Here is a 21,432-nt window from a genome sequence, read left to right as displayed (position 1 = left end):
ATTTACTTTATTTTTGGTCCCTTACTCCTAAATTGTTTGGTTGGCAGTCACTGGAGATTGAAATTACTAAATAATGACATACATTTGAGCTTCAAACTTTTTTTCCTTCAGAAAATTCATGCTAACTTAAACCCTTTACTTTAGCAGCTTTGTAATTTTATAAGAACAATTAAGTTTCTGTTTTAGAGCCTTTGTTCCCCAAAGATTTCTTCAGCTGAAAAATGCAGAGGTTTGTAAACCTCTTTACTGCTGCTGCGAGTCATCTCACAAACGTAGTCTCTATCACACACACACACACACACACACACACACACACACACACACACACACACACACACACACACACACACACACCCCTCTTCGTCAGAAAAAATGCATACTGATGAAATTCCTGTTATTCTAGCAGCTTTCTAAGTTTATAAGAGCAATATTTAAAATTATTCCTTATTTTCAGCCCTTTGTTTCCTCATTATTTGTTGCTCTGTCCAGATTTCTTGTGCCAAGAGCTATGGTCGAGAGTTACGCAAAGTTCTTATGTGATGCTGCCAGGGATTGCTCTGGTTCTTCACTTTCTCACACACACACACACACACACACACACACACACACACACACACACACACACACACACACACACACACACACACACACTTTATTGTACACTTGTTAAACAGCAAAAGTGCTGCTTAGTGGGCGTAAAATAGTAGCTCAAACTCACACACTCTCTCACACTCACACATGCATATACTTTTACATGCAAACATATGCACTTTTTTTTTTACTTTTAATTTATTTTACACTTGCTAAACAGCAGAAGGGCTTCTTAGTGAGTGTAAAATAATGGTGGCTGTTCAGTTTTCTCAGTCTGAGCTCAACAATGGCTTGATATGCTGCCATTAAGCAGCAGGCATGTTTTTCATCGGGCATTACTTTTACATTAATACCCTGCTGGAGAACGCTCATTCTCCAGTCAGGGTACTGATGTACAGTAATCACATTTTCTAAAACTGATTAACACATTCTGTCCTTTAATACAGATTTTTTTTGCCTCTATCACATACCTAAAAGACCTATTATAATTCGCTGAGCCAAGCTGTCCCATGAAGTTAATTGTTAAGTGTGAAGTGCTTAAATAACAACATGCCCAATTAAGATGCCTCTGTTATGATTAGAGAATGTGATGGTGTTTACTAATACACAAACACGGTGCTTACTATTAGTATATTTCAGATAAATGGCTGTGTTCTTTATTATTATACTAGAAGTCAGAAAAGAGCAAGAGAAGTTTAGCTACAGTTATACTCACACCCAGACTGGGGTAATTCTGACACCATGCATGACATTAGCAATATATGTATATTTCAATATGTCCTATAGACATACTTTCTGTACATATCTGAAAACAGGAGTTTCTTCAGAAGTGGTAATTAACCCTTTGTTATGAGGGCTTTACTATTAAATGACATTCTTGATGAATTAAATGACTAATTAAGAAAGATCTTGGTATATAAACTGCTGAGGCTTCAATAAACAAACACTGGAGAATGGTAATTCAGCAATCCTTGAGGCTAAAAATTTTAACACATGGCAAATACTTGCAGGATGGAGGCTCCAGCCTACTCTCGTGGGACAGGGTGCTCTAGCCATCTCTCGCAGGAGACCCATGCACAGGACAGGATGCCAGAGGACTTAGCTGCTTCGCAGGAGAGGATTCATGGATCGGTGGCCATTTTGTGGAGGACTTAGCTGCAAATAGGAGGATTCATGGATCGGCCGGGGCCGTTTATGGAGGACAGGTAGGGTGTGTGTGTGTGTGTGTGTGTGTAATGCCCCAGTTGCTACATGGTGGTGGGTAGAGAATAAGGCTTGAACCCTGTACCTTGAGCCCAGGTGGCAGGAGCCTGAATTAACTACCCACCACCATTTGTAAAAACATTGCAGATTTTTCCCTCATACTTGTTCTATTCCTCATAAAATCTGTGGTTTCTGTATTTTTGTGTCCTTGCAAAGCCAGTAGTGCATTGGTGCATTGTTACCTGACAGCTATAGGTACTCAGATTTGATTCTTGGCTAGGGTGCCTTACCTTCTCTGTGGAGTCTGTATGCCCTCCCTGTGATTGTTTCCTCTAGTGTCCTCTCATCTTACAAAGACATGTGTCTGTCTGGAGTGTTTCTCCCTGGGCTTCTGCTAAAAATTAGCTTTTGTTCCAAGTCAGACTTTCCTGGCTAACAAATGTTAAAAATGACACACATCTGAATATCAGACTTTATATTCTTCAGAAAGTGCATGGTAATACAACAGCTTTTATTCTAGCAATTTTCTAAATGTATAAGATGGATATTTGAAATCTGTCCCTATTTTTGGGACTGTATTCCCCCATTATTGGCTTCATCCAGGTTTTTTGTGCTAAGGTTGAGAGCTATGGTAAGAACTGAATTCACTGAATATGTTTGGGGGCTATATTCCCCCATTACTGGCTCTGTCTAGGTGTTTTTTGCTAAGAGGTTGACAGCTGTGCTATGGTAAGAACTAAATTCACTAAATGGTAGCCATTTAAGTTTCCGTCTTCCTCTTTCACAAAACAGCTGATTTGGCATAGTGGTATGTTGCTCTGACTGTTTTGCAGAGGGTTCTGGGTTTAAGGCTTGGCAGTGAAATGTATGGTGGTAACACAGCATTTTATTCTAGCAACTTTCCAACATTATACAAGCAATGTTTAAAGTGTGTCCCTGGTTTTTGGGCTTTTGTCCCCCCCCCCCACAATAAACTTTGGCTTTTACCAGATTTCTTTGTACTGCAAAGTTCAGAGATACAGCTGAGTGAGCAGATTTTACAATGAGCTGAGAGCTGCAGGGGAGAAAAAGTTTAGTGCTGCTTATGCTGAGTCTGCTTGCCTTGTGAATAGCACAACAGCGAGTGTACTTGCTTTTGATGCAGAAGGCTGTGGGTTCTACTCCCACAGTAGATAGATGCATTGCTGATACTGTACTGTGCAAAGGGGGTGGATGCTGCACTCCTTTTTGGCAAAGATACCTATGAACTATGAACTATATCAGGTTGCCATCCATTCCCTATTGCAATATTGCTAGCTTATCATTTTTTTAGTGTAAGATAGGCAACTTATCCCTCAAGGGTAACAGGCACTTTACTTGTAGATGAAACAATGAAATACAAAATTGTTTGCTAGCAGCAACCTCTTCATTAGTTACAGATCTCTTTAATGTGGAATTATTTAGATGACTTTTACTTATTCAGAGATTGTGCATATGTACTGATACTGGTGGACTGTAGAAGTTTGAGTAGACATTTTATGATGGAAATGTTCTGAATTGGACAGTTTTGTCATTACTGGTACATGCATTTTGTTTCATTGTTTACTGGAAAATTTTTCAAAACAATACATTTAAAACTCCCTCTAAAACTGTACTGTATTGTACAAGGAATATAATTTAATACAATCAGGAAGGTGTATGAAAGAGCATGTGTATGTTTCGTGTGCAAGGGGCCTGTGATTTGAAAACAGCCCAACCCCAAAGTTAATCTGCCACTGGCAAAATGTATTTTCTTTGAATGTGGGTTTCAATGCTGTTTCAGTGAATGTGAGTTTTCAAGGGCAGAGAAGTTTTAATGCCAGGTCTGTTTTCATTGTGAGACTGCGTTGCTTTGTTTAGCAGATATAAGCCAAGTTTGTTTCAAGCGACTGCTTCCACTGGCATGTAAATACCTTTGACTGTGGAACGCTTCCACTTAAGCAACCCCTCACTATCTGTCCACCCGTTGAAACCTATTATTTTAGTCTGTATTTCTGTAGTAGCGTATTATATGTTATTGACTATCTTATTTTATCAATGTTAATTTGATAGCAATATCCTGTCTTACTGTAGTTGTTATAATTTAGAATTTAGTTAGTTTCTATTTTTCTAGTGCAAGCTAATTACTATGGTCTTACTTCTACAGTAGTGTATTATTTGTTACTAACTATCATATCCTTTAAATGGCATTTTGACTACAATAACCTTTCACACTGGTGTTCTTATAATTTAATATGTATATTTAGTATCTGCTTTTCTAGATGAGAATGTTACTATAAGTACAAACGTGTTTAATGCTCACCTGGTTGTTATAAAGCTGCTAGAAATTTATAATTGCACTCTAATATTTTTCTCCATTTTTGCCTTCTATCTTCCTCTCTCCCTGCTATTTCTACTAGTTGACTAACTGGACCCTGCAATCACCTACACAAGTGACTCTGCCCTCTTGGAAGACCAGCATTTGTGTCAACTAAGCCCCAACCCTGTTATCTTCGGTGGTTTCATACAAAAGAGACTGTAAAAGTATGTTATTTATACATGTTTAAATACAAATCTTCTGACCTGAGTATCTTACTCTAGCTACCTGCCCAGGACTGCCAGCAGCCAACAGCCCTAGTTCTTAACTCTATACTTCTCCAGACCTTTATCTATTACACCCCCATAGTCACCAGTGTAAACATCCTATCTTTTTCCCCTGACATTTCTTTTCCCTTACTTTTTTTCCCCATTTACCCCTTTCTTACCTGCAAAACCCTAATTTATACCTGCCGGCCACTAGGTGGCATCCTTCTATGACCTGGTTTACTGCCTATTTGCTTACTTCTTTACTCTTCAGTACCTTTGTCTTGTACCTGGATCTCCTAGCTCTTAACTGCTCTTTTCTTTCTCTGTGGCCCCTGCCATATCTCTCTTCTATTTTACTTTTCTGCTACAAACTTCACCACACCTTACATTTATTACATTCTCAATACCTGCTACAAATTTACCTGCTTGTTTCTCCACCTTACTGATTGTCTTCTCTGTACATCTACAACTCTGTTGTCTCTTCCTGCTCCGTTAAGCCCTTCGGCTCACTCCGCTCCCCTCCCTGCCCCCAAATTCCACCCGCCCCTGCAACCTCTACATTTATCCCCACATAGACACACCCCTCCCTTCTTCAGAACCAATCACAACCACTTCCTGTCCCCACCCTATCCATAATACTCTCCTCCCCCCTCTAGATCCTGTCCCTACCCCATCCATAATACTCTCCTCCCTCCCCCTTCCTCTTTACTCTCTAGACCATTTCTTCTTAAGCCACTCACTCCAAATCTAATTAACATGCCTAACCATTACTACCCTCTACTACTACTAACTCTTCTAACTACTCTCACCTCTACCTATCTCTCAACCTCCTACGAACATCCCTTACCCTCAACTCTTACCATCCCACGTAAACAAACATTATCTACTCCCCCTACTACATCCATAAACTATCTCAGTGCCATCTACAAAACCTCATATCTCCAACCTAAATATCACCGTCTCTCTCACACTAAATACTTTATTCATAACCATAAAAAACATGATATTTACTACTGCAAACCCCCTCAATTTTATAACCTTATATTAATTTGCTCATTGATACATGGAGACATACACCCCAACCCCAGCCCTGTCCCATCCTCACTACCAACTAACTCACAACCAGTTAATACAAAGCCAACAGTAACAACTAAACCCCCAAAATCACTCTCTATTGTCCATCTAAACATACGTAGCGTTTGTAATAAAATTCCACTAATCCATGCTCTTCTAGATGTCCAACAGTTTGACATTCTCTGTCTAACTGAAACATGGCTCAAACCTTCAATAAAAGATAATGAAATAGTCCCCCCTGGCTACAATATCATCAGACAAGACCACTTAAACAAAAAAGGTGGCGGCGTAGCTATATTTTATAAAGCCGGATTGCAAATAAGTAAAACAAATCATACCCTCCCAACTGACACTAATGTTGAAATTATTATTTCAAAACTTCAACTCAACCCTCACAAAACTATTAATATTATCTGTACCTATATTCCCCCTGGCAAAAATCTTACCATATTAGAAGACCTACTAAACTGGCTTTCACTTAACCTCCTACAGGAAACTATACTCCTAGGAGACTTTAATATTGACTGGAACTTATGTAATCATGCTAATCCATCTAACCTTATTAACCTCCATGGCTTCACACAAAACATAACCTCCCCAACAAGAACAAACAAATGTAATAATAAAGAAACCATACTTGACTGGATCTTAACAAATAGTCCCCAGGAAAAATATACAACAGGAACCCTCCCAGATGACCTCAGCGATCACTCCCTAACCTATATTATCAGGCATAAAACTAGTTTTTCTATCCCAACCCAAGTTCGATTCTCCCGTAGTAAAAAACATTTTGACCCCAATCTGTTTCAGAATGAACTTATGCAAGTTAACTGGTCACCTCTTAAAGCTCTCCCTATAGACGATGCTGTTAACCATTTCAATAATACTTTTCTCAACATCCTTGAACACCATGCCCCCTTGCGTTCAATACGAATGAAAGCTAAGACAGCCAAATGGCTCTCAAACACAACCAGACAACTAATACTTTATAGAAATAAAGCCTGGACTAAATGGCGAACCACTAAAAACATAACTGATCATCTCACTTTTAAACAAAAAAGAAATATGACAAAACAAGCCATCCTAAAAGATAAAAGAAACTTCTATACTCAACTACAACAATCTTCCCTTCACCAACCACATAAATTTTGGACCGCTATTAACACACTGCTATCCCCTGTCAAAGCTGTCACACCTAATCCACTAGGCTCTAACCCTGACTCGCCTTTACAAACAGCTAATGCCTTTAATACCTTCTTTACTTCAGCTATACTAAAACTAGCTAACCAACAAAACCCTGATACCTCCAAAATACTATCCCCTAGCTCCACCCCCCCATTTCATCTTAAACCTATACCCACCTCCTATATATTGTCCTTACTTCAAAAACTTAAACCAACAACCCCCTCAGCTGACAAATTACCAGCAGAATACCTCCAACTAAGTGCAAAAGCTATAGCCTACCCCATCTCTGTATTGATTAATAGGACCTTAAAGGAAAGTACTATCCCCTCAGTATGGAAAATCTCACATATTATCCCCTTTTCAAAGGAGGTGACTCTCGGAGTATTCTAACTTCCGCCCTATAGCTTTACTATCCTCTTGCAAAAATAATGGAGAAATGCATCCACAAACAGTTACTTAACCACCTACTAAACTTCAATCTCCTAGCTAACTGCCAACATGGCTTTCGACCATGCCACAGTACTACCACAGCCTTACTATCCTTCATAGACTCTATAAACAAAAATCTCAACAATAATACTCCCTCTTCAGCATTCTTTGTTGACCTGTCAAAAGCCTTTGACATGGTTAATCACCAACTCCTCTTACATCATTTAAAATCTCTCTCTCTGGACAATCTTGCATTAAGCTGGTTCACATCCTATCTCGAAAATCGCAAACAGGCAGTTCTCTGGGACAACCATCTCTCTGATCTTCTCCCCACCTCTATAGGAGTCCCTCAGGGCTCCATCTTAGGTCCTCTTCTATTTTCCATTTTTATAAATGACCTTCATCTATCTACACCTCTATCTACCTGTATTCAATATGCAGATGACACTACCATCATTTGCTCTGCCTCAACTCAGACTGAACTTCACTCCCTCACACAAAAAACCTTCACCACCATAGAGCAATGGTTTGCTAATCATTGTCTCCTCCTCAACCCCAAGAAAACCAAACTTCTCATCTTTCCACCCACACACCTGTCTCCCTCAATGGATTTCACACTCACATCCAATAATGGCACCCTCATCACTCCAGACCAAACAACCAAACTCTTGGGTATTACTATTGACAACCAACTAAAATTTGACTTTCATATTAACTCAACAATAAAAACAACTAACAGAAAACTAGGTTCTCTCTACAGAATCAAATCTTGCTTAACTCCTGAAGCCAGATCTAATATAGCCAGAACCCACTTAATCTCTACCCTATTATATGCTTCCCCCATATACACTAATCTTTCTAAGTATAATCTCAATAAACTAGCCACATCATACAACAACATTGCCAGATTTGCTACAGCCTCTCCATATAGGACTCACCATTGCTTGAATCTCACAAAACTAGGTTGGCTGGAACTACCCCACCTAATACAATACTATCAACTTACAATTGCCCACAAAGCCCTTCATCATCTAGAGAACACACCAATGCTCTCCACCCTTATAAAACCCTATACCAATTTGAAGAACCTTTGCTCCTCTAACAAAATACTGATTCAAACTTCTCTAACAAATAACATAGCAGGTGACTCCACATTTTCCAACTCAGTTGGCAAAATCTGGAATCAACTACCACCAGACCTCACATCCCTGACCTCAATTCCACTATTTAAAAACAAACTCAAAATCTTCCTAACCAACCACTGGCTATGCTCTTGCTATAACCCTGGCTAACTTCTTTCTTTTTTCCCTCCTTCCTTTCTTCTGACCTCCCTCTCCTTCTCCTCCTAACTCTAGTATACCACAACTTCCACTTCTTAATTATTCCTATCTCTCTCTCTATTAAAAGACATAAATCTAATTTTGCTTCTCACGTATAATGTAGTAATACTGTAACTAAGTAAAATATCTAATCTTATTTACCTGCTAAGTCTTATATTGTACTCTTGTGTCTATACATTCTGGAAGAAATTTAAAGCAAATGTTTTCTTTTTATTACATAATTCTGTATATTTTTTAACTTGTTAAGTAGTAGTTAGCGGAGCTTTTCTCCTCGGGCCTCCACTGAAAATGGACATGTATCCAGTTGGACTAGCCCGGTTAACAAATGTAAAATAAATAAATAAATAAAATAAAATAAAGATATGATCTCTGTTAGTGTTTGCGCTGTAAAATGCAAAATAAAACTTTCAAATGAAGTTCAAATCATCACAGAAATAAAGCAGTATGCACATTAATGTTTATGTTTTTTGTTTTTTGGCTTTTCCCGGTTAGTGTTTATGGTAAATGGGGTGAAATAGCCAAGTAATGGTTAATTGGAATGGCTGTAGGGAGGGAAGCTCCATTCAACCATGATTTTGTGAGGGGGGGGCAGCAAACTCAGACAGCCCCGGCTGAACTATACCTCTCAACTGTCCAGATTTTTGCAGAATGAAGAGATTTTTACTTCTTATTTTTGGTTTGTTCCTCATCAAATTTGTGGTTTTCTGTCAAATCATTTAGGAATGAAGTCACTAAATAATGACAGACACTGAGTTTCAGACTTCATAACCTTTAGAAAAATGTATGCTAAAGCAAGACCTGTTATTCTATCAACTGTCTCAGTTTATAAAAGAGCAATGTTTAGTACTGTTTATATGTTCTCCCCATATATTTGGCCTTGTCCAGATTTCCTGCATTAACAGGTTGAGAGGTACATGCAAATAAATTGCTTTATAGAATTAGGCATATCCAAACCTCTCAACTGTCCTTGATTTTGGCTCAAAATGTTGCTCTTCCCCTAATAATCCCTCCGTAAAATGGCAATTTTGGAAGAAAACATGGAGGGTTTACAATTAATAAATAACTGTAATAATCAGTTATAGATTGCTTTTATTTCAGAAATGCATGTAGATTCTTTTATTTTGTCAGCTGCTCAAGTTAGCAGTACTAATATTAAAAAGTGTCCCTTCTTCGACAGGTTCCCAGCTGCATTGTGTGGCTATTTTATATTTCTGAATCACATTTTTGGTCCATTTTTCATAAAATTGTGTTTCGTTGGCAAATTAGTAGCAAATCATTAAAGACTGAAGTTAGAAAATAATGACAGACATTTCAGTTTCAGATTTCATACCCTTCAGAAAATTCATACTAATGCAAGACCTACTATTCTATTATCTTTATAAGTTTATAAGAGCAATATTTAAAAACTGTCCTTATTTTTGGGCCTTTGTCCCACTTCTATGTATGGCTTTGTCCAGATTTCTTGCTCTGAGGTTGAGAGGTATGACAAATGTGTTAGGGCCATCGCAGTCAGCCAGAGCCGTTTAAAATTGTGACATACTTGTTAAACCCCACTCCCCCATGTAGTGACTCTGGATGTGTCCAAACAAGGCAAGGAGCAGTTATGCTGTGTAAATGTGCAGACTATCCCCCCATCCAAGGTAGACACAAGTACTACAATGGCTTTTCATCTGTCCTTGATTTTGCAGAATGTTCTGGTTTCTGTCATATTTTTATACTGTTGATTTATGCTTATTAGTATTCAGAAAGTGCCTGTTGCTCTGTGTTTAAGTAGCAATGCTTTAACGACCATCCGGTAAGCTTGTCTGAGATTGCAAGATGCAAGTAAGTTTTAATAAGCATACTGTTAACGAATTGCCAACATTGAAAGCCTTTCTGTTGTTGCCATGCAGAGAATACTTACATAACTAGATAACATATAAGCCTTGGGTATTGAAATGCATATGACAGTATTTGTAATAAAGGACATAAGAGCTCAATACAGGCTTTACCTGCAAACTAAACAGAATGCCAATCTATCATGTGTGGTCCATATCCTGTGCAGTAATTTTTTAAGCAATGTATGTTGAGCTTGTTTCCTGTTTGCTTTTCATTTTTTACTTTGATCATGTTTTCCCATGAAACAAGTAAATAGTTGTTGTCAGGCAGCAGGTCTTTTTTGGATAAGAAACATTTTTACAAGTGGGGATATCACAGAGATTGCTACTTTCAGCATGTTACTTGGTACTTTAATAAAGCTGAATATAAATTATAATTAGAACTGCAGTGCAAGGAGAAGTTGTTTGAGTTGAGTGCTGCTTGTTTTTCTTATACTTGATTTTGACTAGCATTCCAGTAATGTATTTAAAAAGCAATTTATTTTTTCATGCCTCACAACCTTTTTGTTTCCATCTAGATATTAAGTAAACTGCCATGCAGCCAATGGATTGAAACATTTTTTTCTTCTACACTTTCCTTTTTTCTTGATTGGGCACTCATAATGATGGTTTGGCACCCAGGGCAGCATATTTAATTAAAGTTACAGTTTTTGTGGTTTTGAGCATAGCTCCTCCTCTTTCTAGTTGGCCACACTCATTCCCATTGACCCCACCCATTCAGCTGTCTCCTGCAGCCCCCCTTTGATTTGAAGTCACCAGCCACCAGTGCAACTGCCCAAATCTTTACCCTTGCTTGAGTAAAGCTTTTAAGAGTATCTGATAACACAGGTGGAGTCTAGTCAGCCTATTCATGTATATCCAGGAATTTACCCATGACAGTGTTAAGCAAAGATTTACCCATGACAGTGTTAAGCAAAGATTTACCCATGACAGTGTTAAGAAATGATTTGTAGTCTGAGCATCTAGGAGACAATGGGTCAAATGGCACAAACTGTCCCAGAAGGGCATCACGATCAGAGTCCGGACAAAAAATTATTCTGAACTCAGAAATAACTTCCACACACTAGTACTCAATCATAGCCTGGTCTAGTCTAATAAAGGTAAACGGGTTAGAAGAGTAGTGGTTGTAGACTAATGGACCAATTATTTGGTCAGTATCTATTTTCTACCACCGCCACTTCCCCAGACTAGGACCCTGGGTATTTTATAAGTGCCAAGAGATGAGATGAGTTATAAGAACATGAATCATTACAATCAAAGATGCAATTGACATTTCCCACCATACACTAGAGACCCCAAAAATGTACCCTAAAAATCAAAGGGCAATCTTTGTTAGTCTCTATGCCAAGATATAAAGATAAGGAAAGTAGTGCAAAAATTCTAGATCCTACCAGGATCAAACTGCAATATCTATGACTTATACTGGCAGAATTCTAAAGTACATTACCACTTCCCCCTTTATTTTGTTGATGAGTGGGCTACATAAGTCAGGTACTGATATCAATAGTGTAACAAATTGCCATATTCAGTGAGAGTAAGGTACATCTTTTTTATTACTAGAAAGTTTGGTGAATGCTGATACAACCAAATGTAAAGCCAAGCACGCTTAACTGGGGAGTGAAGGCCATTAATAATAAGGCATAAACTGGGGACTGAAGGTCATTAACATTAAACCATAATACTTTCATCTATCAAATGCAAGCAAAACCCCTAAAGCCTCCACCCCCAAACACAAGTGATAGCTCTCTTTCCCTCCCAAACTCTCTCAAGCTACATGAAAGAGAATCACAGCTTGAATGAGTTATAATATTAGCTTCTGATGATGCTTTATTAGATAAATAATTCAACATTTCTAAAACTATTACTTGAAATCATCATAACTATAGACAGATAATGTTTACATGCTGAACAAGTATAGTCTCTATGGAGTAGGGGCAAAACTTGATCTGTGCCAGGATACTTGACACAGATAAGAAAGTGAAAGGCCCAAAACAGGCATTGGTGAAACTGAAACCATTTGAAAGTGAATTGCAAGAATATTCATGATAAGCTCACATTGACAATGGTGAACCAAATTATTATCATTAGGATGATCCAAAACCATTCATAATGCTCAATCAGGAGACAAGCACAGTTTAAGCTGACTGCCAGAGTTAGTTAAATTTGGTCAACTACAAGTGTCAAACGATTTAGTAGTCAGGCAAGTATTAATGTTAAGTGTCATGTTTTTGCTTGAAAAGTGTATACCCAACTATCATAATAGTACTTTTACATGTTTCAACAACCAATGTCATTGTATAGTTCTTACCTATCCCAGTTGGCATCCATATCAATATACGCTTTTTATCTAACAGTTACCACCTCTCATTTCATCAGTAGGCAAGTGCATTTTTAATGGCTTGATCTTGCACTTATACTGCAGCTAAAGAAAGTAATAATATGTAATCTTGCAATATTTCAAAGCCTTACTGTAAGCTGTCTAGTTTATCATCAGCTGACATCAGATGTAGTCATCTAATAACCATAACACAAGGAGTGATGGCATTGGCAAATTTATTGGCATGACATAGCAAAACCAAGTGTCAAAATTTAATAGCATTTGCTGGTTTAATTCCTAGTATCTGGGTCTGTGATGCAAACTAAATGCCTCTGACAGCAATTGACTAACTTCACCTTGGCATTAAGATGCTATTTTAACTGATAGGATAAGCATTTGCTAAGAGTCAGACAAAGGACTTAGATCTGGGTTCCTCGCCGTGCAAGGTTAAATCTTTTCAAATCATCAGCAGCATCTGTCTAGTGGTGGTAACACAAAACATCATCACCTTGTGCAGGTTTGTTTTTTTGAGGATATGGTGAGAAAGAAAGGGACTAAGATAGTCAATTATGCTTCTTCCTTTGAACTGTACAGTTCATCACCTAACTATCCAGCATGACACTGCTATCCTTTTTTGCCTGTATTGCATGAAGAAGGTCAGTAAGGACTTGATGTGCTTCCAAAGTACTTTCAGTTCAGTAGGATATAATGTGATAAAATGTATTTTTTGTTCTCAAAGAGCTTGCTCAACAAACAATTTAGAGTAGCCATATCAAAGCAAATTTGGCTTCCAAGGTGGGTGATATTCTTCAAGTTCCAAGTGATACTCAGGGCTTGCTCTTTTTCCATAAGTGAGAGAAACACAACCACAGGGCATGTCCTTCTCCTCAATGGTGATGAAACCATTAGGGGAATGATATTCAAACGGTGCCATGACCTTTGTTTCCAGCCCCAAAATCACTGGTATTCATACCTTAAAGACCCCGACTGCATCTTTTGCACATTTGTTATCATATACTTCTATTTTCCTGGTCTTCAACTCATTCATTCAAAAATGTCAAATTAAACTGAATGTGTGGCTTGAAGCTGAGATTCAGCAAGCTACAAGCTTAAATTTGAAGATGATGCTGTTTCAAGTATAACAGTGTTCTCTGAGACATTCCCCAAGCTCCTTTTATTTCTCCAACTTGTAACTGCATGCCTTCTTGCAATGTCCCCATTGAAACACCTGCATTGATACTACAATCCCTATAAGGTTGCGGCAATATTCTCAGGGGTGACAGCTGAGTTAGGGAAGTGCATTCAATATACGAATAATCAGACTTTCTGCTTCCCTGTCAACTTTTTAGGATGTGTATGCACACTGAGTTGTAGTAAAGTAGAAATCACACTTTTCTAACATATGAAATAAATATTTAAAAAGTATAACTTGAAAATTACTCACAATGCCACTTGCATGCTGCTAGTAGAAACAGAAGTTTCACATTCTTTGTTGTTTTGTTTGTTTAAACGTTTCTGTTGTTGACTGCTTTCCATAAACAGGCCAGTGTTTAGCTAGGTAATTCAGCTATACTTCAGTGTAAGGCACCACGAGTTGTTTTCCTGACTGGAAGGTCTTTGTCCTTTTCCCCACCTTTTAATTATTTCTGAAGTGGCCCAAATATTAGTTCTTTCTTAAATGGGGCACATAGTAAATTCCACTTAATGATTCCTGGTGAAGCTTGGATCCTTAGGCTTGCATGCCATTGCCTGTATACTACTGTGTTTTTTGATGCCTCTATCCATGATCAGTGTTATCTTACATACTTTTAATTTCATATTTCCCAATTTTGAAACAGTTGCAGTCCACTCAATTCTGTCCTTAGGACTTCAAAATATTAAATATTTAAATATTAGCTGAATCACACATCATATCTGTGAAACAAAATGTTGGCCTTGTATCTCGAGCCCAAGAAGTCGAATCCACAGAACAGAAAAAGTTCAGAAGTGCGAAATTCAAAACCTCGAATTTTGCGCTTCTGAACTTTTGCTGTGGTTATGTATTCAGGTATGTGTGTGTTAAGGGTTTTGGGTAGGGGATGTGGTGTATATATATATATATACTGTGTAGAATGTTTTCACTGAAATGGCTTTTCAGTCAGAAATGTGCTTTCAGTCATTTGTGGCTACTGATTTTTATTTTGCTGAAATGACAGCAATATTATATATGTGTATATTTAGACAGTTAGAATAGCTCAGATTTGACCTTCAAAACAGTCAATAATGCTAAAATGTGATTGATATTTAGCATTACTTCTGAGAAAAACCTGGAAATGTATATGGGCATATAAAACAGTGTATTACCATTGTTAATGAATACACTGTAAATGCTGTAGATACTTTTCTAAGCCTTTGGGTAAAGATTAACAAAACAGGATAGCTAACAAGAACCACTGAACTCTCATTTGATGTGGTATATACAATTAATTTAAACAAGGGCCACATGCTTTTATTTATAATTACCTATATGCTTATTCTAGTGGTCACTTCATTCTTTGTTGCAAAAAGTCTACATAACTAATTTGCTCAGCAAGACAGTTAAACTAAAACAGTAAAAAGATTAATTTGCACTGCTAGCATTACCTATGTCGAAGCATCAGCCAAATGTTTTATTAAAAATTATCAGCAGTCATTAATGACTGAACATGTTTAAAAAATAAAACACATGATTAAGCATTGGTTTTCTATGGAAATGAAATTCAGAAGTCTCAAACTCACCATACTTATATATGACAGAAATATCGCAAGACACCTGTCACTGTTCTTGTTACAGTTTTGAAGACAGACTTTTAGCTCAATACATTTATAACATCTGCATTTTAAAGGTATTTAACTTGAAATACTAATATTAATAATGCCCGTTCTGAAACTCAATGCAGACTGGCATGAAACACAATATTCAGAATGTATGACAGACACAATAATATTTCTTCTGTTGTGCTAACTGTAATAAAAAAAGAGCAAACATGATATTAAACAGTCATGTCAATGGGTTCTCTGCTGGCTCCCCAAATGTATGACATTGACATTAAAAAGCTTCACAAAAACTGAACTGTAATACTGTCAGACAGCAGACAGACAAGCACCAGACAAACAAACTCTTGCTGTACATGGGTAGCACACGGATAGACTCTGATCAGCTCCACTATATGAAGAATGGCGTTACAAGTCTACCTACCTCTCCTTGTATATTCTTCTGGATTGTATCTTGGGGTGCTGCATGCACTAATAGATTATGTTCTCTGCACATGAGGTTACAGTTATGTTTCCCAATAACATGGGGTAAATTCTGTATGGAAGTGGTAGGTGTAAAACACACTGGCTAGTTAGAGAATGTGTAGTGTGTCTGCCACACTTTTAACAGAGTACAATCTCCAACTGAGGTGATTTTGTATATGCGTACATTTATTTCTGAACCTGGAATAAAACTCACAGTCCAATTTCATCTGTTAAACAGGTACACCCAAAACTGAAAATCAGCACTCAAATTAAGACTGGCCAAACTGGGCAGTGGGAAATCTCTCACATTTGATAGTATTCTGCTAAAAAGATGGAGTTACAGCCATGCACTCCACATCCCTCAGCTTCACTTACCCCAGCACCAGGAATTATGCTGATTGTCTCCTTTACATAGAAAAATAGCATATCAATAATAAAATATTCCTTCAGAATTTTTAAAAATTATATATATATATATATATAAGGAATATATCAAACATCAAACTTTGTTTGAGAAGAAGAGTTATTTTGATTCAAAGAACAGCACAGACAAAAACCTAAGCTGACAAACTGACTAGCAGTTATCAATGAACTGTAGCATTTCAGTGGATCCTGTAAAGGAAATGGAAGTTCTAGCTGAATGAGTTGTCTAAATTTGAAATTTCTAAACTTTTCATGGCTTTACTGGTAACTTCTGTGGATAAATTTTTCATGATGTAATAAGAACGAAATTGAGAGGTGCAATGTGTCTCCATGTACATTCAGTTTTTCTTCTAAATGCAGCAATTGCAGATTTTGTAAGGCTGCTGCAAGATCAAGAAAGTCATAGCAGACTCCCTGGCAGAAGTATGACATTGCACCAGCATCCTTGATTTTCTCACTACCCCTGGCTGCTGGCCTGTTGAGATCCAGGAGGCTACGGTGGGTCCACTACACATGGTAAATAAGGAAAGGAGCTGCTGGTAGCTGATGGTTAGCTGTGGGAAGAGGAAAATAATTTAACAATAAAATTATTTCAGGCAATACATAACTATCTAGTGTTAAAGCTTTCTGTGGCCAAATACTTCTCTCTTCTTCTTTTGGCTTTTCCCGGTTAGGGATCGCCACAGCAGATCATCTGTCTGCTCATGATTGGCAGTGGAGTTTTAAAGTGTCAAGTTGCCAGCCTGGTGCCCACCCTTCCACAGAAGGCACACACACACACACACACACACACACTCACACCTAGGGCCAATTTAGAGTGTCCAATCCACCTTCTGCATGTCTTTGGGATGTGGGAGGAAACCGGAGCATCCGGAGGAAACCCACGCGACCACAGGGAGGACATGCAGATTCTGCACAAAAGGCACCCCAGCTAAGGCTCAAACTGGAAAACCTCTTGCTGTGAGGCAGCAACGCTAGCCACTGCACCACCGTGGCCACCCGGCCAAATGCTTCTCTGTAAAATTGCTTATTCAGATGATGACACCATGGAATGTCCCTTAGTTTTTCAATTAGAAAAGCTGACGTCTATACTTTGAGAACCCCTAATTTCCTGCAAATTAATCCTGTTAATCCTCCCCCACATATCATTAATATGCCCCATCAATTTATGATGGAAGATGATGTAGGTGAAATTCAGCATGTGATGGTATTATCCCAGCTGGAACTATACTTCATCAACTATATCTCAGAAACGTTTACAAATATTATTCCAGTCAACAGTGAAGTATACTTTATTTAACCACACATACGTTTTTAATAAATTAAATTAATTTAATAACATTTAAATTGCAACAGCACTCTCCTCAATTTTATTTAATTGAGAAATTAGTCATCAGCAACTTCCAAAGGCAATATTGACTTGTGAGTATGTGATTGCATTACCATAATTCCTGCATCTGTACTCTTATTCGAAAACATGAAGTCTTTATAGGTAAACTGCAATTCCCAGAATTCCACCCTGTAAAGTACCAGGCCTGACCAAGTCAGACACAGCTAATTAAGGTGTACAATGACATAATCACCTTTGTCATTAACTCCTAGTGTTTTTACAGGAGAAAAATACTGCAAACGGCCGGAGCTATTGTGAGTGAGAATACAAAACATTCAGTTTATCAAGAAGTATCAAATATAACTCTCAACCTCTCAATGCAAGATATCTGGACAAAGACAGAAATAATGGTGGGATAAAAGACCCTGAAATAGGGACAATTTTTAAACATTGCTCCTATAAACTTAGAAAGTTGTTAGAATATTTATTTATTTATTATTTATTTATTTACATTTGTTAACCGGGCTAGTCCAACTGGATACAAGTCCGTTTTCAGTGGAGGCCCGAGGAGAAAAGCTCCGCTATGTACTACATGGTAATAACAACAAAAACAAAATTAACAATGGTTAAAAAATCAAAAAGAAGAATATAAGTAACAAACCAGAAGGACAGTAATAACAATTTTAGAATGTTACAAAAAAGGAGGGATAGAGAGAACAAAGAAAAAGTGTAAGTATGGTAAGGAAGAAAAGTGAGATAAGAATTTTTTTTTTTTTTTTTAGTTAAGATAATAAACTTTCATGTCAAAGGGAAAACAGATATTCTAGATAGAAGAAATCTATGTAGGAAGAAGTATGAGAGATGAAGGGGAGAGAAGGAGATGTAAGATGAGCTAGCTCAACTAGGATTGATACAAGAGCAAAGCCAGTGTTTAGTTAGAAATAGTTTTAGTTTAGTCTTAAATAGTGAAGTGGAAGTCTGGGATAAAATGTCTAGAGGAAGTTGGTTCCAGATTTTACCAACTGAGTTGGAGAATATGGAGTCACCTGCTGTATTCTTTGCAAGAGATGTTTGAATCAGTATTTTATTGGAAGAGCGTAAGGTTTTAAGTTGTTGTAGGGTTTTATAGAGCATAGGTATGTTTTCAGGATGGTAAAGAGTTTTGTGGGCAATTGTAAGCTGATAGTACTGTATTAGGTGAGGTAATTCAAGCCATCCTAGGTTGGAGAGGTTCAGGCAGTGGTGTGTTTTATATGGAGAGGCGGTGGCAAATCTCGCAATGTTGTGGTAGGCTGTAGTGAGCTTATTAATGTTATGTTTAGATAGATTAGTATAGATGGGGGAGGCATATAGTAGAGTGGAGATAAGATGTGTTTTTGCTATGGTAGTTCTTGCTTCAGGGGTTAGGAAAGTTTTGATTCTGTAAAGAGAACCTAGTTTTCTATTGGTTGATTTTATGGTGGAGTTGATGTGAAAATCAAATTTTAGTAGGTTGTCAATTGTAATACCCAATAGTTTGGTAGTTTGGTCAGGAGAGATAAGGGTGCCATTGTTAGATGTGATTGTGAGATTAATAGAGGGGGACAGGTGTGTAGGTAAGAAGAGGAGAAGTTTAGTTTTCTTAGGGTTTAAGAGAAGACAATGGTTAGAGAACAAGTTTTGAATTATTATTATGTATTTTCTGACAGATTTGAAGTCTGAAACTCAAATGTATATCATTATTTAGTATTATTTAGTTACTTCATCTTCAGTTATTTGCCAGAAAAATCACAAACTTTTATGAGTATAAACCAAAAATATGAGGCAAAAATCTGGACATCCTGTGAAAATCTGGGGTTCCTATTACATGAACGAACTTTTCAAAGTTCGAATGTCATATGGTCGACACCATATGATCGAACTTTGAAAAGTTTGAAGGTTAAACGGTGCAGAATGGGAGAATTTCCCTTTTCTGCACTGAAGTACGATCTCGGAGTTGGTATATTTAAGTAGGGGGGTGTGAGGGGAGCATGGGAGCTTGCCCCCTTGCTTGGAGTGTTAGGGTAAGTTTTATTTTTTTTTAATGTTTTGTTATACATTAGAAGTTTCAAACTTCGAGCATATGTTGTTGAATATATGGTATTCGAAGTTTTGAAACTTCAAATATATAATATAGACCCAAAATCTGGACAGTTAAGATGTATGGTATCAAATATTTGGAAATAACACTCATGCCTATGGCTGTAATTACAACCTGGCTTAGTTAAAAGTAAGATATGTGAGTGCTTCCCATCCAGTGAATCTCAGTAAGCAAACTAAACCCCATGCATAGATAAAAGGATACTTACTCTTCCAAGGTTTTAACAATTCAAGCTGATTCTAGTTACATGCAGTTTTTATTGTTTAGCTATCCACATTTACCAAAAGCTTGAGCGCCACAAATATTCTAAGGAAAAGTAGAGAAAATGTTTCTAAGCTAGCATCTTTAAGCACCATAAAATATGGATATGCAACAACTTCCAAGCTGCTTCTACTACTTGTCTTAAAATGCTAAACTAAATTATGTGGTAAGAATTTCTTGCGATATTAAATTGTTAGCAAAACAAATTTCAATTTTTTTCACAGAATTCATTTGGTAGTCGAATGCAAACTCCACATAGCAAACTTGCAGCCTCTTTTTCATTGTACTATGGCAAGTGCAATATGTAAAAATGTCATTACAGTATTATTTTTCATCTTATTGCCAATTATTTCTTTTACATACTTGGAAATATGAGGTTTATACAAAACTGAAGAAAGATGGAAATGAATGTAAAAAAATATCTAACTTGCATATGATAAATTTATGAAAAAAGATGAATGAATGAATGAATGAACGAATGAATGAATGAATGAATGAATGAAGAAAACACTAATAAAAGCAAAATCCTACATTACCTATTCCATGCAAGTTGCCTGATTTATTTTGTACATATCAGCTTTGCCACATTAGTCACATGGTCTCACAGATAATGTACATTAATGACAATCCACTTGACTACAAGATCTCTATTTCATGACCTTGGCTGGTCATTCTCTGAATGAGTAAATGGAAATTTTAAAGCTAGGTTAAATAAATCAAACATCTAGTTAGTTAATTAACAGATGGTTAACTCATAAAAAACTCATTACCAAGTATGAATGAAGTAGATTGCTACTGACACACCAGTTACAAATAAAACTGTTAGAACAACAGTTAGCGCCACAAATTTCTCACTCATGGGTTGGACAACAAGCTCCATATGCATACAACGGCTTCCAGTGTAACCCACTTCACACCTGCAGAAATAATAAATAATAACACATACAGTCAGGAAAGCAGAGTGCAACATAAACATTGTTTACACAGCTGATATGCTGTATCAGTAAATAAGCTATTATTTTTTACAGCAGTGTGTTCCATATATTGTTATCACAGCACAATTGTTAAAACAAAGCAAATTCAAAACTTAACAATCAATTTTGTAATACAACTCTAGACTTAAGTTAAAAAGTATAACTATCAGTTTCCACTTGTACAAATCATTTCATTAAGATTATATTAAGATGGCACATTGTCAGGGAACATTCTGAGATTAATACATTTCCCCATTAGCCTATCCTTTGTCAGTAAAAGTATGGCTGCATCAATGACTATACATGTTTGTAGGTTCACGACTCCTTGCACCTACCACACCACTTATACTTACATGGACTAGCTCCAAGATCACTGCACCTCAATAAAAGCAGAATATTCTAAGGTACCAACAGCACAGCGCTAGCATGTTTTCTCCCATGTTCACACTGGTAAACTTACTATTCCAA

General features: G+C 37.2%; 1 protein-coding gene across 1 annotated transcript in view; it reads right to left on the bottom strand.

Moving 5' to 3' along the window:
* Window positions 1–21,432, bottom strand: part of LOC122793294 (proepiregulin-like) — a 125,090-nt gene that overhangs the window by 8,689 nt on the left and 94,969 nt on the right. Inside the window, exon 4 of the mRNA XM_044061165.1 lies at window positions 20,761–20,907. Within this exon, the coding sequence (XP_043917100.1) occupies window positions 20,761–20,907 (147 nt within the window). The remainder of the gene's footprint in view (window positions 1–20,760; window positions 20,908–21,432) is intronic.

The sequence above is a fragment of the Protopterus annectens genome, chromosome 2.part0, assembly GCF_019279795.1.
Source record: "Protopterus annectens isolate FY-2018-M chromosome 2.part0, PAN1.0, whole genome shotgun sequence".
In the NCBI taxonomy this organism is placed as follows: Eukaryota; Metazoa; Chordata; order Ceratodontiformes; family Protopteridae; genus Protopterus; species Protopterus annectens.
This window is presented reverse-complemented; position numbering and strand designations above follow the sequence as displayed.